The following is a 24,647-nucleotide window of genomic DNA, read 5'->3' as shown; positions in this document are numbered from 1 at the left end:
TTGCGATTTGAATCACACAGGAAGGGGGGTTTTCTCCAAGAGATTGGACTCTTCTTAACATCGCTGGGTGGAGCTGTTGGACAAGAAGTTAGGGCTTGCCAGACTTACTAACTCATCTCATTCTACCCTTGAAAGAATTGATTCCCCACATCTACTACACCTGAAAGTTTCTGAAACCAGGGTTCAACCTTTTACATCTCGTGTCCCCCTTTCGAAGGCTTTTATCAACCCTTTGTATATCTTTACAGCAGTATTTATACTTGACCTTATCGAGCCACAAAACTAGGAAGGAGGACGTTTTGCGTCTGGCATATTGCCCCCCTGGAGGGGGCAAGGGCCCCCGGTCCCCAGAACCACTGACCCAGTAAATCTAAGCTGAAACTACCATATACCCCGAATACATAAATGACTACTTTGTATTAGTATAGATCTAAAGATCCTAGCACAAACAAAAGTATGTATAAAATATATGAGCAAAACATCCTATACAATAGAAATACATGTCTTGATTGATCGAGTAGGAAATTAGAAGATATTTAGGGGTTGACACCTTGTACGAATGGTAGATTGACAACATTTGCAGCCAAAATATTTGAGCTGAATATATTTTGGATCATATAACTTCATGTAGAAGCTGAAGAGTTCACACTTTCAACATGCTTGAACTGTTATTTCACCAGACCACATATCCTCATTTTGGCACTTCTTGTAGTATGCTTACCAGGCTAGGGTTAGGCCATAATTTTATTCAGATTTTCCTTATTCTAGTTCTATTATGAGTTCGGGACTGTCTGTACTAGCCAAGTGAATATACCCATAGGCTTTGCCGCTCCTGAAGTATGTAAAACAAGATGACGAACATAGTATAGGAACATAGTATGTGTACCCATTTATAGTTAGGCCATAATTTTAAGCACAAATACTACGGGAGTCACTTGGCTAGTACCCGAACTCGTAATAGAACTAAAATAAGGAAAAATGGAATAAAATTATGGCCCAACCCTAACCTGGTACACATACTACTATGTTCCGGTGTCCCGTCATCTTGGTACACATGCTTCAGGAGTAACTAGGTTTTCAGTCTCTTTACACAATTTCATGTGAAGTAGGCGAACAAAATTGGTACACACACTCCTGGGGCACCCTCATTTTTCAATGAAATTAACAAGAAACATCAATTTTCATTCCCGAACTATCAAAAATAGAGTTATTTTGTTCAATGTGACTTCAAATTTCATGTAAAATAAACTCTCTGAACTCTACCAAAGCTGAAGCAGTTAGAAATAAACTTTTAAGAGTTTGGAACTTCATTCTGAATTGTTGGCTCCTTTCAACACCGTTTGGACTGATCTTTTCAGGTGATGTCTCCCAGGTGCCACGGATGAAAGCATAGAAGCAACCTCAGCTTTTCTGTAACAGAATAAGATTTTCTGGTTAAGCGTTTTCAATATGAACAAGGCCCTATACCAGTGGTTCAGAACCTTTTTATGGCTCGTGGCCTTCTGTCTGAGACATTTAGCGCCCGTTTATCATTCCAGTGGAATTTTGATTGGTTGATTTAGAATCCCATTATGTTCAAACAATTCATGCTCAACAAAGTGAAAACACCGTGGTAACAACCTTATCAAGCAATGAAACCAGGAAGAATGGGGAATTTTATTGTGAAGTGAAAAATAAAATCAGCTTTGCGCCTAGCATTGTGGCCCTCCCCCAACTGATCTGTGGTCCTTTTGAGGGGGTAAGGACCCCCAGTTAACAGCTGCTGCACTATACAAACAGTTACATCTAAAGCGAAAGCACAGGGATTCTGGATGAAATGACGGGCATGAAGATTCGCATGAAAATAGTCACTAACCGTATGCATTGTCTGATATCATTCAAGGGCTTAATCAAAAGCGCATCTTATAAGTCTCGCTTTTTTTACTTCAAACCTTATCATGTCTCGATGATTGTATGAGTGTGTATGTCTGCGGTTTCGATTCAACTGCTCTTACTCCATAGTGACACCGTGTGTCCCATCACTAATTAATTAATGACTCGCTAACTATACGGCAAAAATTATCCAAAATCAATAGGCTTCTGGTCCGAGATATGATGAATGCACATGCAAAATTTGGAGCAGATTCAACCTCGCTTTCGTGAGATATCGCATGTAGACAAACGGACAAATACCTAATAATATACTTACCAATTAAGATCGATAAGTAATAAAGTCAAAACTCACCCAACATGTTTCAACTGTCTTCTTCCAGGTATGAATTCATGAGATGAGATCTGGCATCCGTTTTTAAGAACAGAAAGTACCGAGTCATCTCGCAGAGCTGAGTCATGATTTGTAAAGAACAACTTTATGTTGAAACTGAATAAAAACACTGTGATTAGAACGTACTCCTGTAGTGTTAGGGCTGGGCTATAATTGTACCCCGATTTTCTATATTTCAATTCTATAACGAGTTCAGGACTGTCTGTGTTAGTCAAGTGAATACACCACCTGCCCAATAGGCTTCAGTCCTTTTATACAACTTGATGTAAAATGGCTGAACAAAATTAGTTACTTCCATATTGGTACACGCACTTCTGGAGCGCCGTGGAGAATAAGGTAAATAATATGTTTTAAATTATATTGTCTGTAAATCATTATATATTCGCCAAATTCGAATTCGGTTATGCAAAATAAACAATACAGACATTTTTTAAATTATTCTGCATTTTTTACATTATCAGAAATTAAGCGAAACCAGCCTGGCTGAGTTATCTGACGATCAACCAAAATCACAAGTTTTGAATGAAAATATTTTGACTTGTTCTCAACAAATTTTTAATGTACAAGGTGTCCCCATGTACAGTGTGTCCATAAAGTATCTTTACAATTTTAATTTTGATATGAAATCAGTTCACAATATAACAAAGTTTGTTGTTTTTTCAATCAGTAATTGTTCAGGTATTTTTACTTCATTTAATACATCTGTGAGAACCAAAACATTATATGGTATCGATAAATTCTCTATGAAACTCGAATTTTTTTTTGAGACTTTATGGACACGCTGTTTTGCTTTTCTAAATTATACAAATAGAATTGGCTCGTTTTATTTTAAAGCCAATTACCCATCCACTCCAGTCATTGTTGGCCGAATCCATACAGTAATGGAACAATCTTCGGAAGTAACATGGCATGAACATAATCCAAACTGGCATGATATCCAGTCAATGTCTTCTATCAATTCATCAATTGCTGAGGAGAGAATGGACATTTGTCGTAGGAGCTGTGATAAAGTAAAATTGTTAATTACTACTACTAGCTACCGTATATCCTAGCATAAAAGCAGAGTTTAGGGGGGGAAACTAATGAGTCGGCATATTCAGCATAACTCTGATTGCACTCAAAATGAAATGACACTCCCTTCTTTTACAGCTTGAAATCACGGCATTCATCCCAACACTCCTTTACTTCGGCTACACATTCATTATCGTTCTTACATTTTGGAATCTCACCGGCACAACTGGATTCTTTGCTTCTTTTATGTTCATTAGGAAAATATACAGACAAGTCAAAATCAATTAAAGAAGCCAAACTGCTGGAAAAGTGACGCAAATATAGCCAGTGACTTTTGTCTATAAATACTGAATGATACATACATATATGACTCAAGTATACCCATTAGTTCTTTATTGACTTCTATATAGCCGTTAAGTTATGCTGTTGTGGGAATGGCTTAAATTTAGCCACCGATGACACAAATGGCTTAAATTCAATCATTGACTCGACCAACGTAACTACAAGCATAATATGATTGACTTTCTTTCTGGTGACATTAAATATTGCCTTTTATTGACTCATATTTGGTGCAAAATGGCTTATATCTAGTCATGGATAATGCTAATTCCAACAGCTACAACTCTAACCATGCCTATGTTCTCATGATAACAGCGTGCACAGCGACTCGCAAAGCAGCGCTAGGTTCGCTATTACAGCGATAAAATCTGTGATCTTATCTGAGATGATTGATAATAAAAGTAAAATACGAGAATATCGGTCAGAGACTGTAGACTTATCGATCGAAAGTTAGGGGATCCCCCAAAACAGCGCTCTCACTCCATAGTGACACCTTGTGTCCCATCACTAATTAATTATTAACTCGCTAATTATACTACATAATTCATCCAAAATCAATAGGCTTCTGGTACGACATATGATGAATGCACATGCAAAATCTGGAGCACAATCAATCTCGCTTTCGTGAGATATCGCGTGCATCTAACAGACAGACAGACAAATATCTATTAACATACATTATTTTACATTAACATACATTACTTAAACATTATTTTCAATTTTTTATATAGTTTTGTAAGTTTGGTATTTAATTTCAATGTTTAGGCAAATCGAAATAGGAGAGCCACAATAGTAGCACTCCCATAACAGATAGCTTGTTTAGAGCAATAGTTTAAATATTAAGCATAAAAAAAATAACATAATCTCTTTGCATGGAAGTAATTTGTAAGCTTTGGTTTCAATAATTATTCGCTGTTCAATTAAGCTAAATCTTGTTTTGACTGCAGGAATTCGACTATAAAATAACGAAAATAGCTTACAAATATACTAAATCGTGGAAAGCATCATTATGGCCATTGACACATACGGATCCGAAGTAGGAAGTAAACAAGGAGAAAGGACTCACAGTTCAATACACAATATCCTCCACATAAGCATACTTACCATTTTCAAAGAACCAAAATCTGGGTATTTTTCTTTCAATTGAGAAAAATCGATGCAGTTTTTGAAGAACTTGTGATACATTTTAAAATTTTCTACTTCTGATCGAATTACGTTTCCTGAAAATAAGATAATCAGACATGAATAAATAAATATTAAATATACAATAGTACTTCTACTAACGAAAGACACAGAATATGAAATTTCCAAGTTCGCAAAGTCTTTTTGTAGAAATATTATACTGAACAAAGAAAGATGCATCTGAATACGAAAGGCTGAAAATCGAAAATTTAAAAAAGAGCTGCCTGCCATTTAAGCACCAGTGTTGCGCTGCCATTGACTGACGCCCAGCAACTTACGGTCATCTCATTGGCCCGTTTGTTCCTGCGGTTACGTACAATGCATCTCACTAAGTTTCAGTTGCTCGCAAAATTCAGTGAACGACAATTTTTAGCGTTCATACTTTTTATCCCATATTTTTTCAGATCTTTCTTTTTTCCATGAATACCTTTTCTATTTATTATGCAGTAATCTAATTCTAACATGTATTTGTTAAAGATTTCAACCATTTTTATAATTCATACAAATATTATATCCGAGTTTTGCGAGGGTTAAAGCAGACTTAGGCATTTATTGGGTAAAATGCGTTTCTACTAAAAAATATTCTGCTTATAAAATGAATTAATTTTATAAGTAGAGGTTTATACCAGAGTCGGGCAAGGTTTTTGAATCAGGGGCCAAATATTCTGCCCACCTAGACTGGCGGGCCATGTAAGTGTGACGTAAAAAGTTACATTTCATCAACAATATTTACAGTGTTACAAAAGCAACAGTGGAAAACAACAAGCCTCATTCCAAAACTAAATTTAATCGCAATCTCAACAAATTCCTTGAGCTATTTTCAGCTAAAACATCAAAATTTGGTTTCAGTTTGGTTGTGGCAGCATTAGGCGGGCCAGATTGAATTACCCAACGGGCCGGATTTGGACCGCGGGCTGTACTTTGTCCAAGTCTGGGTTATACTGTATATTAAATACTTTCCTATGTTCCTTTGAATGTTTGCACATACCTGGTAATGTATTAGTTTTCAGCAAATAAGAAACAACTTTATTCCCGGCTTCAAATTTCTCAACTTCATTCTCAAATTCAACAGTTAGAGATAATGATCTATAAAGAAAGCTGAATTCCAATTTCCTCTCTGAGTGAATTTTTATCCTCCACTGACAGTACCTGGAATATAATTGAGGCTTGAAGCAAATATGATAATAATCGAATATTAACGTTTGCCAGGATTCCCCGAAATGAGGTCACTAGCAAAGAATTTCACTAGGTACCATATTAATTTGGGGGCTCCCGAAGTATGCGAACCAAGATGGCGGACATCGGAATGTAATATGTGTACTAGGTTAGGGTTGGGCCATAATTTTAGGTATAAATACTACGGGAGGCTCTTGGCTAGTCTTCGAACTGATAATAGGACTAAAATAAGGAAATTTGGAAAAAAATTATCGCCTAACCCTAACCTGTTACCCATGTTACGTTCCGATGTCCGCCATCTTGGTTCGCATACTTCGGGAGCACCTTAATTTGAGTTATGACTTAATAAATTATTTTTTTGCATTCATTCTTTTGGCTCCGTTAAAGCAGGAGTAGGCAAAAATACTGCTCGCGGGTCCGATCCCGCCTGCTTGTGTCTGCTGAAATTAAGACTACAGTAATTCCATAAATGTCACGGAGTTACATTTCACACATTTAACCAATTTTACCATATGAAGGTCTTGGTGGTTGCTATTTTTAGAATGCCAATTGGTAGCAGTAACACTGATGTATTTACACCATAATTCACTTTCAACCAAATATTTTTCAAACGACGAGACAAAACAAGTGATGTCACAGAGTGACAAAAAGATGAATGCATAAAATAACTGCTATATATCAACCAAATTTCGTCAAAAGCTTCATGTCATATCAATTATAATAACTTGTCTCTGTATTCCAGAGATATTGATCTCTACATTTATGCAAAATTTAATGTACAACAAACATTTTTCAGGAATCAGCCCAATTATACAGCCTAACTAGTCACATGTCACTCCGTGACTCATCCAGATTGTTACATTGTGCTTTTTTTTATTACCGAATGTTATTCTGGTTGTTGGACGAGCTTTTATTCATAGAACTGTTTTTATCCATAGTTTTTCATATCAAGTTTTGAGCCCCAGTCGCAGTAACCAAGTCTATTATCTGTAACTGGCCCACACAGTAAAATTATTGCGTTGAATTTTTTTATTACAAGGGTGTGCAACATTTTTCACCAGTGGCCATATAACGAACTCTAGATATGTAGCTGGTCCACACACCTTAGACTAACAATCATAACAAATAAATGAAATTTTTATTTGCCAAGTTAGATCGAAACAACTAGCAAGCCGAACGCCAGGAAACGTGTCTCAAGCTAGGAAAAATTAATAGGTATGAGACAGAAAGATGCTTTTAACATTTAAAGGGGGGAATTTCCGACCCCCAAAACCACGTTGGCTCGGCAGTGTGGCGCATCGTGCTACGCTCGCCACCGCATCTCTGATTACCCTCCGTGGGTTTGTAGGTTCGAATCCCATGCGGGAATGATCATGTGCGAGAGGATTGCTGGACTCCTCGCCGCCGTAGGGCGGTTCACGTAACCGCTGGTCGGTTACGGCTTCCTCCACTATCAAGTCCATGCTTTCGAAAACAAATAACTGGCTAACTAATCCCATACCCAACCTGGACTGGTAACCGGACGAGAGGCCGTGGTTCGCCATATGATTGTGCCGTCTTATCGGCATTCCTCTCCTCCAGGATAAATATGTAAATCCTATTCTAACCACCCCTCTGGCTATGCCCCTGACAGGGGTTGTGGGTGAAAATAATCTCAGACCAGCAAGCTGGTTTATAACTTATAAGCAGGGATTCCATACCGTCCTTATTTCTAAGGTTTGTCCTTATTTTTTTGCTTATTTTTAGCTTGTGTGTCCCTTATTGTTAGTGTGGCGATCCTTAGGTTTTGTCGTGATGGTGGTTATTTTAGCTTAATTTAAAAAAAGCAAACGTAAGAACGTTTTTCGTGATAAGTACGGGAAAGAATTCAAAGTTAAACGGAGCTTGAAGGGTGAGTGCTTCGCACACTGTGACGTCTGTAATTGTGACATTAACCTGGAGCCATGGGAAAGCCAGCTATTCCTACTCCCAATTCAGAAATTTTTCCAGTTGTCCTTATTTTGGGTTCCAGATCAATGGAATCCCTGCTTATAAGGCTAAAACATACCTTCGCCATGATTTTAGGGCTTCAGTTACTTCTTTATGCTTCTTCCTTCTCTCGTTTTCTTCATTATTCCCCTGTAAAGAAAATATACACCGGAACATAGTATGTGTATCATGTTAGGGTCAGGCCATAATTTTATTCAAATTTTCCTTATTTTAGTTCTATTATAAATTCGGAAACTAGCCTAGTGATTACCGTAGTATTTGTACCTGAACCCTAACCTGGTACACATACTACGTTCCAGTGTATGGCATCTTGGTACGCATACTTCAGAAGCGCCCTGATCTGAATCCAACACACAACCAGAGGAAGCCTGGTGCCGTTACATTTTTGGTTGAGCTGAATGAAGCCTTGTTCGATGGAGCTGCCAGAAATTTTTGTGGCTCGTGCTCCAAACCATCTAATTATTTTTAGTTTATGGTGCTCCTGAAGTATGCGCACCAAGATGTCGCACAACCTGAACACTAACCTGGTACACAACCTGAGTTCAGGTTGGGCGACATCTTGGTCCCATACGTCCGATTTTTTAGTATCTCAAAAAAAAAATCAGGCAGAAATAAGAATTGACTTTTTTTTTATTCCTTAAATCTACATGTTTACAATTTTAAAAGATATAAAGTACACATAAACGATCAGAAATTCAGAGCCAGCAATTTTTTGTTCACGAGTTTTTTTCTGAAAGTTTGGGAATTACTGGGTAAGCAATTGTGCACCCCAAACATTAGTTATCTAAAATAGCAATTCACACATCAGTGGCTCATTGTACTTCATTAAAATGTTACAACACTTCTTGAAAACCGCAAGCAAAAATGTAAACATGACCACATACCTTTAAAATCCTGTTTATCAATTTTCGTCTCCTTTCTTGTATTTCTAATTTTTCTTTGGTCGATGTTAGCTTCCACTTCTGGAGTTCTTCATGCTCTGAATAAAGGCAAGTCAAGTTTATTTTTTTTAAGCTGGTAAAAAAGACCAATCGCGGGCAAGATGGCCTAGACCAGCAGTTCACAACGCGGAAAATTTGTCGTCCCAAAGCAGTTAAAGGGGGGGGGCCACAATGCTTGGCTTAAAACTGATTTTACTTTTCACTTGACAAGAAAACCTCTGGTTTTTCAATTCGTAGATCATGAATTGTTTGAACATAATGGAATTTGGAATCTACCAGTCAGAATACCACTGGGATAATAGGGGGGCATTAGGTGATAAAAGCCTCCAAAAGGTGGCTACGAACCATAAATAGATTGGGAACCACTGGTAGACTTCACCATGCTGTCATTGCAAGTTTAAATCTCTGGTTTGAGTCACATGCCTGAACACTCTTGAAAACCAGCTGGCTGTTTCGGTCTATCTCAGAATTAGAAGTTTCACCCCCCCTTATTAAGTATTCCTGGCTGTGACCCTGCCTAGAAATTGCTGCGTGTGCACACAATGTTTAAAGCAAAAGATACAAAAACACTAACACCATATTATTTAAAATTCAGAAATTTCAGAAACAAGCCAAATTTGTAAAGTCAAGTTTATTTTTTCCAACCAGTGGAAAAAAATATCACAAGCACAAATTACGAGGAAATGATTATTTACAAAGTTTTACTGGAGAAGGGGAGTCGTGGACAACCAAAACCGGTTATCGAGCAGTGACTGTGACAAAACCCGTTTGAAAACTCCGGGCTCCCTAGCTAGTGCTGCTTGTGCAAAAATAGGGATCATCATTACTAGGGCTTGGCATTTTCGAATACCTTGTGATTTCAGAATTGAATCGAATAATGTTTTCGAATGGAATCGAATCTCGAATACTTGGAAATATATAATTGTAAGCGACTTTTTTATAGTAATTGGTCCTCTCAACAAATGAATTACTGAAGACAGAATACATCACTCAGATAGATTACTGAGCTTTCACACACAATAATAAAACGTTTTATCAATAACTCACTACAGAAAATAGTCGTATGTTAGAATTGCGTTGAAAAAATATGACTTCAATGAAAAATAAATTAGGGAATTCACCTCCACCATTGGTTGAAATAAAAAAAAAAAGATGGCGGCGATTTGAAATTTAGATTTGAACCGATTCGAATAATTTACTATTCGATTTGAATCGATATGCCTAGCCCTAATCATTTCGTTATATATTCAATATAATTTGAAACTATACCTTTCGCCAATTCATCGAGTTTCATTTGGTTTTCTTCATATAAATTAGCTTGTTCCTCTGCTGGAGGTTTTTCTCTGCTTTCGTAATTTTCAATCATTTCATCCAGGTTTTTGTTCGCTAGTAAAAATGATAAAAAAATTTAGCACAGGCGGATTTTATGAATATGTATATGAGACAGGGGTGGGCAACTTCTCTAGTCGGCGGGCCAGATGTGGGAAAATAAAGTCCTCGGTGGGCCGGATTATAACATGAATAGTATTCAATATCTCAATCACATATTTATTCGCTAATGCAAGAAAGTAAATTATAAATCGAGTTTAAAGTAAAGTTTAAACTTTACTAAAATTAGAGACCAAAAAACACATAATGAATTTATCATAATGTACTAAAAGTGTGATAATGTAATATCATAATGTACTGATATACAGTCTGCGGGCCGGACCCAGCCCGCGAGCCGTATGTTGCCCACCCCTGATATAAGACGATTTCTCTACAGGAAGAGGGCGTTAATGTAAAAGGAAAAACTTGAGGAATCTGCAGTGAGTCAATGTTTTTAACGACCCATTACAATGAAAAAGTAACTTAAAATTATGTCGATGTATAAGCCTATTAACATCTTCCAAGTATGCTGTTGTTCTGCATATATTAAGCTGTCATATTAAGCTTCTCCCCCGGGATAAAAGTGTAATTCGATCCTACGTTGAATAATAAAAGATTATACCTTCTTCTATCTCCTTCAGTGCCAAGTTTATTAAATCTTGCGGCAATCCTAACTTAGAAGTCACAGGCGCTAAATCATCTTCTAAATATTGTTTCGAAGCTTGATGTAATCCTTTGTACAGTTTGCAAGCATCTCTCTTCCAATATGCCTTGGAAACAAAATAAAATAAATTTAAACAGTGGTCCTAAAGTCCCTTCACAATTTCAATTTTGGTATGAAGTCAGTTCTCAATATATCTTACCCAGTTTTTTATTATTTTAATCATTTTTCCCACTTCATTCAACACAATAATTGGGGCCAACAAACTATAAATGGTATCGACTATCGATATGTCCCCTTTGAAATTCAAGAAACTTCATGAACAGTGAAAACCCTGTATTGTGTCAATTATGTGACTTTACAAGTGACTCGAGATTGAACAAATTTTTTACTTTTACCCAGATTTTAAAAAACTTTTCGACTCTGGGTGTTGAGTACCGGTAGTTTTAAGTTTGACTATGAAGAAAATCAAATTTTTACAATAAAATCATGGAAAATATGGTTTCCCGACTCTGCATATTCAAAACTTCGACTCGAACTCCGAATCTCTGACTCCAGTGAAGACATGCCCAACCTCCCACTTTGTCTTTTTTACTATTGATACGCTTCTTGTCAGGTTCAACAATCTATTAATTACATCATAGGCTCTCAAAGTGCTCCGCAAAGCTTGGCTCTAACAAAATGTAACAGCTCGAAGCCCTGAATCGAACATGAAACTTCCATCACCCACCTTTCCCAACATTTTGCAACATGAGAACATCTTCTGCAGCTTCTCACAGAGCTCCTCACTCTCGTCTCCTCCGATTCGAACTTTGTTGAAAATCTCCGGATTGTTTTTATTCATTTCTTCTTCAATTTTAGCAATATCTCCTTCCAACCTGAAAGATAGTGCAGTATAAAAGACTACTATTTTTGGAAGAATCAAAATCTTTTCATTGGCAACTGTATTCAATGCACCCACTTTTTATTACTGTGTAGGTATATTTACGTATATAAGCCAAACTCACATACAAGCCCCCCGGAATAATCCCGTTTTTTTCATACTAATAAATTTTGCTTCATTAATAACATATCGTTAAATATCAGTGGCGGCTCACACAGGGCTTTCTTGTTCAAGGAATTCTTGCTTGGAATAAAAAATATACACAAACAAAAATCAAGACACACCGTACCATAGTAATTATCGACCTCTTCGTGGCACCAGACATATGTGAAGAGAAATTTGTGATTTAGGGAGAATAAAGACTGAAATAAAGATGTTTGCTGCCTAAATAACACGCCAAACAAAAACAATCGTCGATTTTAACAAAATGCAACCGCACATGTCTTTCACATTCTCACAAAAATTTCAAAAGGGGGTTCTCCCAAATTTAGTCGCTACCGGTACTCGTATATCAGTTGTCGCTCTCACATCACCTTGTGCAAGACAAAAAGAATTGGAATTAAAAAAATATACATAAACAAAAACCTCAACATACCATTCTACTTTTTTCTTCAATTCATTCACAAAACATTCATTAATGGCGACTTCTTTACCGGTCCAATTTACAGCTTTGAACATTTCTTTTAAACCTTTCGGCTGCTCAGTTGCGGACGATGGTACAACGATACTTTGTCTTGCTCTCTGTAGGAAATTAGATTCATTAAGGGTAAAAATTGAAGAGCTATTCTTGAGAAATGGTTGAATTGGTCATATGACTTGGAGATGGGCAGTGTAGAATAATTTACTATTCTAGAATACTTAAATCGAATCCAGAATACCGAATCCTATTCTATTTTTTAGTTAGGTATTTGAATAGTGGGAATTCCCCGCCACATTGCACGATGAAAATTAAAAAAGCAAAATTGTAGCCTAAATGTTGGACTATCTTTGTTCGGTACACCCGTAGTATGTGTACCAGGTTGGGGTCAGGCCATAATTTGATTCCAATTTTTCTTATTTTAGTTCTATTACGAGTTCGGGACTGTCTGTGTTAGCCAAGTGAATAATTTTCTGCTCATAGGTTTCAGTCCCTTTATGCAACTTGATGTAAAGTAGGCAAACAAAATTAGTTATTTTTATATTGGTACACACACTTCTTGAGCGCCCTTTGTACTATTATTGGATTTTATTTGATACCATTTTCTCAAGACAATGAAAGTTAAAAATTTTGAAAATATTTTTTTTGCCTTGAACTGATTAAAATTTATGTGATCCCTGGATACTGATATTTTAAAATAAATTAATACTCGCATTATAACTATAAATAGTAAACGGTTGGATACAAAAATGCGGCAGCAGCAAATACCGCAATTCGTATATTAGTGATTAGTCTATTGGGAAAAAAGGGTTAATAACCAAAAACAGGTATCAAGTGATACTTTATCTTGCGTATATATAGATACCATACCCTTAGGTTTTTAATGTTAATGTTGGCATAGTCCTGTAGAAATTCGTCAACCGTGATGTTCTGGTCCTGCGATAAAAAAAAGGCTGGTTAGGTTTATCAGAGATGAAATTTTGGCATGTGGCTCTTTTTCTTAGCGATAATCGGTTCCCTGATTCAGTGGGTAGCCACTAATTTTCATTGGGGGAGGGGGGGGGACCACACTGCAATGACAAAGATTTATGCAATCCAGAGAGATTGAGCCTGTGAAGGTTAATTGTGCGCCAATTGCACAGACGATATCCATGTCATATCTACCTGGGATAAATCAGTATTCACATGAAAGTCTAATAGAGTAAGGCAATATTTACCTTTTTCTGCATCTGGTTCCGATTGATTTCTTCCATTATTGATTTGTCTAGTGCAGTTGTAATTCTGTAAGACAAATTTTAAATAAAAATCTGAGTTGAAAGCATGAAAAATTTCGAAAAAATCCCGGGTCTCACAAAACAGTGATATTCAGATTCTTGATTCAGGGGAATAGTCAGGAATTTTGGAAGAGAGGGCTCTGAGATTTCTTATTTTCAAATTAGATCGTAACAACTAGCAAGTAAGAAGACAAATTTTAAATAAAAATCTGAGCTGAAGAATGAAAATTTTGGAAAAAAAAGGTCTTATTGTACAATGAGTCAGATTCTTGATTCAGGCAGGAAATAAAAATGAGTTCCCTCTCCCGAAGTATGCGAACCAAGATGGCGGACATCGGAATGTAATATGTGTACTAGGTTAGGGTTAGGTCATAATTTTAGCTATAAATACTACGGGGGGCTCTTGGCTAGTCTTCGAACTGATAATAGGACTAAAATAAGGAAAATTGGAAAAAAATTATCGCCTAACCCTAACCTGTTACGTTCCGATGTCCGCCATCTTGGTTCGCATACTTCGGGAGCACCGTTCCCTCTACCTTGGGATAAACATGTAAATCCTAACATATAACAAGTAAGACTCACCGTAATTGGACTGAATCTTGACTTAGGGTACTCGAATTCATGCCAGTTTGAATGTTTCCAACTCCCAGCCAGTTTTCCTTGCTTATCTCTTTCCCAGAACTACCAGCTTTGCTTTTTTCTATTTCTTTTATATTTGAATCACTCCCTATTTCTTCTGTACAAATTTTTGGAACCTTCGAAGGAACAACTGGATTTATTACCGAGCCAGTATGAGGTCTGGTTGCTTCTAAATTAGGAGACGATTCTTCTGTAGTTGCACTTGAGAAAATACTTGAATTTTGAGGCCTTTTTATAGCAGTTTTCTGAGTTTCTAAATTTGATGAGTTCACGACAGGCAATTCTTGGTTGGTTTCGTTATCTAAAAAACTTGGTGTTTCAGGGACAATTATAACTGGAATCGTTGGTCCGTTAAATACAGGGTTTGAATTTACACCCAAATCTGTATCTTCCACTATAAGAGTAGGGTGAGAAATAATGTTTTCTTGCAATACTTCCATAGCTTCAGGGGGGCTTTTCATTTCAGACAAACTCTCTTTCAGTAAATTTTCTCGCTCCTGTCTCGCTTTGTATAATCCGATAGAATTTCTTGCTCGAGCCATTTTTCGTTTAAAAGCCGATGTTTCCCAAACGTCAATATCCTCAGTTTCATCACTTGGTGGGGTGTTAGAGCCAGTTGAAATTTGAGGTAACATCTCTGGAGCTGAGTTTGCTTCGAATCCATTCCTAATAGTTTCCATTTGTGTGTCAGGGATGAGAAAATTTTCTTCGTTATTTAGATCATTTTGGTCTCCATTACTGCCTATACCTCCCTGGACAATAGGTTCAGGGGAGAAATCTTCAGCCCCAATTTCCATAACTGTTTCGTTTACAATATCCCCACTTTCAACGCTATTTATAGGGTCATTGTCGAGACCACTCATTGGCTGGGTATCAGGAATTAGGATTTCCTCATTTGAAAGGTCATTCTCGGGACCACTCATTGGCTGGGATTCAGGAACTAGAATCTCCTCGTTTGTGGGGTCATTATCAAGACCACTCATTGGTTGAGTATCAGGAACAAGGATGTCCTCTTTGCCACAATCTATAGTTTTATCTGCTGTTCTAGTGATGTCCATCTCGTCCGAACCGAAAACGAAACGGCGCGTTTTTTCATCAGGATTTGAGCAAGAAGGTTGATTGTCTGGCACAAAAATGTCATCATTTTCAGATGAATCCGTCTCCGCGTTAAAGATGCCTGGTGTCGTGCAAGTAAAATCCATTGCATCTGTGTTAGATACTTTTGCGTTAGACATAGGCGTTGCTACCGTAGGATTTACACAAGTGAAACTAAGATCTTCCCCATTAGAGGGATCCAAGGGATACGCATCATTGCCAGTTTTATCTTGTGCTTTTACTGGATCCATACATGTAAAACTCAAATCGTTACCACTGGGTGGTTCCAAGATTGGAGAGTCCTTTTCTTGTTCAATTTTTGTAGATTGTAAATTCCCTGGATTCACGCAAGTAAAACTTAAATCATCACCACTGGAGGGATCCAAGATAGTCATGTTTTCCGTTAACTTATCCTGCGACGATGCTACTCTCCCCGGATTAACACAAGTGAAACTTAGATCTTCGCCACTCGTAGTATCATGAGCAGGCATGTTATTCATTGCGTCGTTTCGACCAAATTCTGTTTTTTTGGGATCGACACACGTAAAACTCAAATCTTCGTCAGCGGACATGAAGTCCATCGACACATTTGGGTTAGATTTTACAATTTTAGAATCTGATGTAACTTGTTCCGGCATTGAAGCGTCATTTTCGTTTTGCGATGTTTCCAAAGGGGTAGCCAAAATGGATCTCCTTCCTGCCACACCCGCAAGACACATCGCGTAAGAAGGCGGATTTATGTGCGGACGCGTCACATTTTCTTCAGCGTTCGATTTTGTTTTTTCGTCTGGCTTCGTTTCTATCAATTGTAGTGATTTAAGAAAATCTTTTGTGTAGTAACCTTCAGATTCTGTTGTTATTTCAACTCTTATGTTCTCTTTATCTTCAAGAGATTTCGAAGACGTCTGACCAAAATCTAATTTCGAATTGTCAAAGAACGAAAACCCTGAGTTGAAAGGTAACTTTTGCGGAACGTCAGGTTTCGCTTCATTGCCTTTTTCAATGATTCTTATTCCGACATCACTGATATTTGTCATGTCCATTACACAGGATTCTGACGTTTCATTAAGCTGGAAATGGAAAAACAAAATTAAGTCAGAGATATTTAGATGCCACAAGGGCTTGGGTACCAGAGCTGCAGCTGTACTTTGGACGCAGTTTTGTTATCAAAGCTAAGCTTACCATTATGGAAAAAACTTTCAGTGGCTCCAGCTCCAAACTATCTAATTATTTTTTGAATTCCACGTTCTTCTCCTCACCTAATTTTTCAATAAATTGAGCAGGCTATATGGCAAAATAGAAAGATACCAGACTTTCTAAAACAAAGCTAGTACCTATTTGCATAGAGCCATGGTCAGTACCCTTCAAAGGTACCAGAAAAACCAGACCAGAAAAATGACCCTTTGAAGTGTAGTTATTGCTTATTAATAAGCACTGCTCATTCATAGTGGTGGAATTTTCATATTTATCTCCAGGAAAGCTGAATCATATGGCGAACCATGGTGTCTTGTCACTCACCATTCCATGTCAGATTTGGGGGTACTCTTGAAGTATGTAAACCAAGATGGCGGACATTGGAACGTAGTATGTGTACCAAGTTAGGGTTAGGCCGTAATTTCATGTACAAATACTACGGGAGTCACTTGGCTAGTCCCTGAACTCGTAATAGAACTACAATAAGAAAAATTGGAATAAAATTATGATCTAATCCTAACCTGGTACACATACTACGTTCCAGGGTTTGCAATCTTGGTTCACATACTTCAGGAGTACCGATTCGGGGATAGAATGCAAAGACTTAATAATGGGGGACCATTGGTTACATAAACTCCCCAATGAGAGTTTAGAAGGACTCCTGCACAAAATTACCACTCATGGGATTTGAACCTGCAAACCTGATCATGATCAGAGTAATTGGAGGTGCAATGGCATACATGTTGTTTACGCCTAGAACAGAGGCGGCAAGGTTTTTAGACCAGGGGCCAAAACCTTTGGCCACTTAGACTGGCGGGCCATCTAAGTGGGACGTTGAAGTTACATTTTATGAACAGAAGTGTTACAAAATCAAAGTGGAAAACGAGAATATCGGTCAGAGACAGAAGACTTATTGATCGAAAGTTAGGGGATCCCCCAAAACAGCGCTCTTACTCCATAGTGACACTTTGTGTCCCATCACTAATTAATTAATAACTCGCTAATTATACGATATAATTTATTCAAAATCGATAGGCTTCTGGTCCGACATATGATGAATGCACATGCAAAATCTGGAGCAGATTTATTCTCGCTTTCGTGAGATATCGTGTCCATCTAACAAACAAATACCTATCAACATACTTACCGATTAAAATCGATAAGTAACAACAAGCCTTGTGCCAAAACTAAACTTAAACGCAATTCTAACAAATTCCTTGATGTTTTTTTGAGTTAAAAACATCAAAATTTGGTATTAGTTGGTTGTGTCAGCATCAAGCGGGCGAGATTGAATTATTTAACACAGGGTGGTCCAAGGTTGTCGGCCTCGCAGGCCACACTATTATTTTCATATTGTTCGCGGGCCACAATAGTGTCAAGAATAGGTGAACAGTGCAATACAAAACAACCTCTCTTTGTTATTTGTCATTTATCAAGCTAAATCATGGTAAAAACCTACTAAAACTCGCGAAAAAATTATTTTTACGACGAAACAACACCAAATGCGTTTTTTCTACTCTCCCGCCAATACGACGCGGGCCACATGTGGCCCGCGGGCCTGGGTTTGGGCCACCCTGATCTAACAGGCCGGATTTGGCTTACGGGCCGTGGTTTGCCCACCTCTAGCTTAGAATGATGTGCTAAATTCCAAGCATAAAGACATGAAAACTGACAACAAAAATAAAATACCTTGTTTGATCCCATTTCTTGTCCAACAATTGGACCTTTCATTAAGTTCTCTATATCTTTGCTTCCTCCGTCTGCAGATGTTGGCAGGTCGCGGGACTTTCTTATCAAAGGTGTAGTGAGGTTACTTGGATCATGCAACTTGGAAAGACCTGAGATAATATTTTTATATTTATCAAGGGGGGGAGGAAAGTTGATAAGATGGCTTGATCATATAGTTTCATCTGCTTGCCAATCACAATGATCTGCACACTGTTAGGCAAAGATTCACTTCAGTTTGGAACAGTCATTCTCAAATGGGGGGGGGGGGCATGAAGCTAATTAGGAATAAAAATATGTGTTAAATTTGATTCTGCCCGCCTTATTTGTTTTTAAAACTTTTCAATTATTTTTATTATTTACGTTTCATCCAAGTACTCCCAACATGTTTTTTGAATAAAACATACTTTCGTCTTACTATCTGTTATTTGGGGGCTCCCGAAGTATGCAAACCAAGATGGCGGACATCGGAATGTAATATGTGTCCTATGTTAGGGTTAGGCCATAATTTTAGGTATAAATACTACGGGAGGCTCTTGGCTAGTCTTCGAACTGATAATAGGACTAAAATAATGAAAATTGGAAAAAAATTATCGCTTAACCCTAACCTGTTACCCATGTTACGTTCCGATGTCCGCCATCTTGGTTCGCATACTTCGGGAGCACCGTTATTTGTCTCTTATAATTAGCTACTTATTTTTGAGGTAGGGCGCAAGACTTGACGTGCGACATGAAAGTTTGAGAACCCCTGGTTTGGAATTTTTCCAATATGGCCTACCTGAATTATTACAACCTGAGTGACCAAAAATAGACCTTATTCATTAAAAACCCATCCTACGCGCAAAAAAAAAGTGATGTAAAAAAAAAACAGTTTTAACATTAGCTCTTATGGGGAATGTGATCACCAGAGCAGAAATTTGCATTTTTTGTAATTTTCTAGATATCTTTCATTGTATAGTGAGCCGTTTTGAGGATAGAATATTTTTTACATCTTTCTTGAGATTTTTATCATGATAAACATGGTCAAGATTTTTGATAATCGTTCATTAAAATTTTAATGAGCGCGGTGATACCGATGACGTCATTCTCACTAGACCATGAGATTCTGCCAAAGTGCCGTGCTCTGTGGGATATGCGCTCTAACTGCTTGGGATAAGGTTTATTCAGACTTTGAACCAGCCATAAATCAAAATATTGAAAAATTTGTGTCAAAAAAAGTGTCACTTTATTAAACTTTCCTATCAGGCACACTTTCTTTGTAGTTGAGAGCTTGGTACTTGCTTTCAACAGACATACCTAAAACTGAAAATTTAAAACTGAAATTTTTTTTTTATTCAGCCTCGAAGTTAATTAATTATGTTAGAAAATTTGAATTTTGCTGCTAACAACAGTCATGCAATGTACTTACTATTATCAGACGCAGAGGAATCGTGCCAGTCTTTTGCAATGTCAGCGACACGGAATATTTCTCTGAATAGATGATTAACAAATTAGAAATACTGTACGATAAAAACCTATACCCTACCTATAAATTTCCACATGAATTATTGGATATTATCTGCTTGTTGTAAGGCTTCCAATGAGAGTCCATGCAACATGCTGGTGCAAGCTATGGTACCCCTGTAGTGTGTGTACTAGGTTAGGGTTAGGCCATAATTTTATTCTGATTTTCTTCCTTTCAGTTTAATTTCGAGTTCGGGGACTGTCTGTGTTAGCCAAGTGAATATACCCTCTGCCTATAGGCTCATGTCAATTCACACAACTAGATGTAAAGTGGGCGAACAAAATTAGTTACCCCCATATAGGTACACATACTTCTGGAGCGCCGATGTTTCGAATAGCCAAAACTGAATAACACCCCATTACACTCAGAATGACAAATTTTATATTCAAATTATTTTAACTATAATTAGGGATTTATCATACACATATTATGATTTTTCAATTTATTCATCTCAGTTCTGATTCCCAGATTAGGATGGCTTTGTACTTCAGATAGCAACAATTATTGAATATACATGACTATTGAGCTTAATAAGCTATCAGTTAAGCATTGGCGATAATTGGACTTGGTTCTCAAGATATACTTTTTGACGTAACAATTTATACGTCTTTCACTATGAACAAGCCTTCTGTTGGGAGCAGGATTTTGAGTAAAATAAACAATTGCATTGTAATTAAATAACATAATATTTGAATACTTCTTGAACTTAGAATAATTTACTTACTTAATCTGATTTGTGTCAGCAAAACTCACTCGTTTGGAATATTTCGTCTGTGTGTTAGTGACATTATCAAACTTAAATAGAGAAATGGACATTTATCAATGTGACGGCCAATATAGTCACGATTAATAATTTAGATTATTATTGAGACAAGTGCAGAGCGATCTGATGCATCTGCCGTTGCAGCAGACGCCCTCGTTTCAGAGACAAATTTGAGTGTTTGTTTTATTGAATCTAATGTCGGGACATCTTGGAATCGAATAATTGTGCACTACTGTATTTATCATAGACCATTAATAATGTTCTGTTTATAATGCATAGAAATCTAGTCTGGTTTAAAATAATAGGCTACTAAATTAATATTAATAATATTCCACAGTTTCTGAGTACCCAGTGTAGGTTTGAATTCCTCCGGGGAATAAATAGGTGAAAGAAGATTGCTGTACTTTCCGTTCAAAACACACAAGGGGGGCTTGTAACAAATTTTAGGGTCTCAATGAGTACACAAAATTCACAGAAAGTACTACTTTTAAACTTTTGATTCAAAACACAATTATTAAAACTAGTGAAAAACATAAATCTCACAAATTTAAAATAATACATAAAATCAGAGAAGGGGCGCTTGCATAACAATACAGACTTAATGGGGGTGACGGAATTTTAATATATTGAAAGAAGTCACAAGCATTAAAGTCGGGGTAGCGCTGGACTACATTTTCCCTGGCCAAAAAGTCCTGGTTAGGTATTCCAATACCCTGATACCAAACAAGGACTGTTAACTGGATCATAGTTATTGATGCATCATTGATCTTGTTGGTTTTTCACTTCCTTAGGGTAAGCATAAAAAAAACCTATCCTTATAATTTTATTCTATATCAGGGTGGTCCAAGGTTGTCGGCTTCGCGGGCCACAAAATTATTTTTGCATTGTTCGCGGGCCACAATAGTGCCAAAAATAAGTAAACAGCGCAATACAAAACAAACACTTTTATTGTGCAAACACATAGTTATTAGACATAGCCATCCCAGGCTAATAGAATCCGCATTCGATTTTTAGTTTTCTATGATGCCTATTTTGTTAGCATATTTTCCCGACCAAAAAGATAGAAAGCCAGATAATAATTTAGACTGCCAAGCACATCATTCAACTTTGCTATTTGCCTCAGCTAGCCATAACACTAGTCAATTCAGTGACATTAGTGATGTAACAATATGTCAAAAAAAATTTCTGAATAATTTTATTACGAAACAACACAAAATGCCAATTTTTGATTACTCTCCGATTGTGTGACGCGGGCCACAGATAATAAAGAGGCGGGCCACATATGGCCCGAGGGCCTGGGTTTGGACCACCCTGTTCTATATCCTTTTCACTGGGTCACGATTTTACTGCAAGAATGTTTGGATAAGAAATATTAATTTACTTGTACAGTTGTATGAAAGTGAAAAACAGGATTTTCATGGACAGCATTCGTTAGTTATAGGCTATAGTCCTGTAGTGACATTGGCGATTTTAGACATCTATAGTTTCAACCAGAGATCTACTGATCTAGTGAATAAAAACTGAAGAAGGTGAATGATTTGATAATTACCCTTGTGTATTCTGTTACATCAACATTGGCATCAAGATCGTCAAGTGCCTGTCTGCTTGGACTACTTTTCTTCAAGATCTAAAAAAAAAAAATTAGGCTGAATTTCCCTCCATTTGGCTCAATAAAACAAACACTCTACGTGTCTCACAAACGAGGGGCGTCTGGGACCATGACAGATTCTTCATATCGCGGCATGCTTGTCTCAATAATAATCCAAATTAATCGCGGTCGTCACATGACCAAAATTGCCGTTTTTTGCTAAAAACTCTCGAATGCTACAGTAAAAATTTTTTTCCTTAGGTAAATCAGATTATTTTTATTGCAGGATCAGATTCATTTCCACTTGTGAAATTGATATCATTAATTCAGTAATTAAATGAAGAAAAAAAGAATGGAAGAAAATAATTTTATCTCCGGCTGTCAGGCAATCAGTTTGTCATAAAACAACAACAATGCTAAAATACAGGCAAACAATAAAAGAACATTCACAACCTTGATGCTGTGATGGTTAAAATCTCTAAAAATAGGCTATGTTGCATATTTTTTTTGTGAATTAGGAGCTGTCCTCACCTGTGTTCACTTCGTTTTTCATTTTGACATTAAAATTTATGTTGTCCAGTTGTGTCTGTGTGCAACTACGGTCGAGTGGCCGTGGTTCGCCATACCTGCATACAGCTATATGGTTAAGCAGTCTTACGGGCTTTCTCCTCTCCCGGGATAAATATGTGAATCTTAACCCAACCTCTGTGTTAAGTAAAACAGTAAAATGCAGCCCTTCAGAACCTAAACACTCACCGATGATCTTCTTGAATTTCGTTTCCTAGATCTTCCAGACATTATCGAATTTATTCCACAAAATAAATTGCAATTGCTGTTATGAGTCTACCAGTCCCAAACCATTCGCAATGCCAAAAATAATCAGTAATAAATTAAATAAAACACAATCTGTATTTTGTCAAAGCAAACTCTGAATACAGGAACAACTTCGAATACTTTGTATTCCCGCCTTTGCGCTAGTGGACACTAGAGTGTGCACATAAGATAAGTTAGGCAAGTTTTATTTCGACTCCATAATCAGCAAAATAGGCGATAAAATGGTTGATAAAAATAAATTAATAAAAACTGCTCATGAAATCAGGAGAGTAAACATAACCTTGGACAAGGTTTAAAACGTACAAGATATAAGATGGAAGGTATTGCCAAAAAGAAGTGGTACGTGTTCACTCACCTGAACTATTGAATCAAATCATTCACACTCGCGCTCACACACACAACCATAGGGCATTAAAAAAATTAGAAAAAAGAGAGCAGCTTTAGATAAATTATATGGTGAATTAAAAATAAAAAATAAACACGTAAAAAAGAAGTTAGAATAAAAGATGAAATGTAAAAAATAATAGGAATTGTTTGCCACACCATTACAAGAATTTTATAAAAATTCCCAAACAAGAGTGAACAGTATTTAATATAAAGACAAAAAAATGATTTCGCCAAGCTGATTATAATAAATGCCAAATTGCCCAACCAAAGTTGAGTGCACGATGAAGTGGGCTAAACCTTTTCATTCACCAAAGACCAGCCAAAATATTGCCAAATTGTTGAAAAACCAAAAAAACAATCTGCGAGTGAGGTTTAAAAGATTGCCTATATGGATATATGTTGACCTATTAAATATTAGGAGATAAATGAAATTGTTAAACTGATTTTTAAAGGTATTACCCAATAAATTCTTATCACTTTATATTGGTGTTTGGAGGATCCAAAAGCAATTTCTGTTAGGGACACAATTGTCACACCATGCAAAACACTCAACTTTGATCATATCACACTATCTACACTTTGGTCAACAAGTCAACTCCACAGCAATAGCTTACCTAAACATAAAGTGCATGCTTACATTAAGGGGAGAGAAACCACATCAAATTAAAATCACCAACCCAAAATTAAAAAAATATTAAAGGGGAGAATCCAATATGCTCGACCAGTTACAATGCCTGGTATCTTATACCACCCCTCATGCAGAAAACAAAAGCCACACAAGTGTAATAAGAATGATCCCACACCAAGAAAAGAAGCATGACCATGCAATTGTCAGAAAGTGAACAGCTATTCATAAAAAAAACCACCATCCAAGTATGTAAGTTACCATCTGTCAAAGCAAACAACATATATATATATATATTATATATAATGGAGCGATAAAAATGCCTTCACCACATTGCGATTGGTAAACATGTGTAATTTGTGATTTCCAAGATAGATTTTCATCAAAGATAACTCCCAAGAATTTTATTTCACTCACTCTTTCAATTTCTTTGCCATTGAGTGATAAAGATTTTGAGCGATTCAAATTTTTATGCTTATATATTAGGATAAAATAGTAGAAATTTAGTCTTGTTTGCATTAAGAGATGAGTTTATTAACCAGCATCCAACTGTGAATGTTGGCTAGTTC

At 36.9% G+C, this 24,647-nt stretch overlaps 1 protein-coding gene across 1 annotated transcript; it reads right to left on the bottom strand.

The window, feature by feature from the left end:
* Nucleotides 1-398: 398 nt before the first annotated feature.
* LOC120334890 (uncharacterized) lies at nucleotides 399-23,180 on the bottom strand. The gene is made up of 19 exons (XM_078113301.1): nucleotides 22,989-23,180; nucleotides 22,194-22,271; nucleotides 20,606-20,676; nucleotides 19,786-19,847; nucleotides 18,342-18,490; nucleotides 14,307-16,528; nucleotides 13,668-13,731; nucleotides 13,321-13,386; nucleotides 12,409-12,554; nucleotides 11,661-11,808; nucleotides 10,892-11,039; nucleotides 10,171-10,287; nucleotides 8,845-8,939; nucleotides 8,019-8,089; nucleotides 5,784-5,944; nucleotides 4,718-4,833; nucleotides 3,106-3,263; nucleotides 2,225-2,359; nucleotides 399-1,410 (listed from the first exon to the last, which is right to left on the bottom strand). The coding sequence occupies exons 1-19, from the start codon at nucleotides 23,028-23,030 to the stop codon at nucleotides 1,308-1,310; spliced, it is 4,152 nt and encodes a 1,383-aa protein (XP_077969427.1). The 5' UTR covers nucleotides 23,031-23,180; the 3' UTR covers nucleotides 399-1,307.
* Nucleotides 23,181-24,647: the final 1,467 nt, after the last annotated feature.

Source organism: Styela clava, chromosome 1 (genome assembly GCF_964204865.1).
Source record: "Styela clava chromosome 1, kaStyClav1.hap1.2, whole genome shotgun sequence".
Lineage (NCBI taxonomy): Eukaryota > Metazoa > Chordata > Ascidiacea > Stolidobranchia > Styelidae > Styela > Styela clava.
This window is presented reverse-complemented; position numbering and strand designations above follow the sequence as displayed.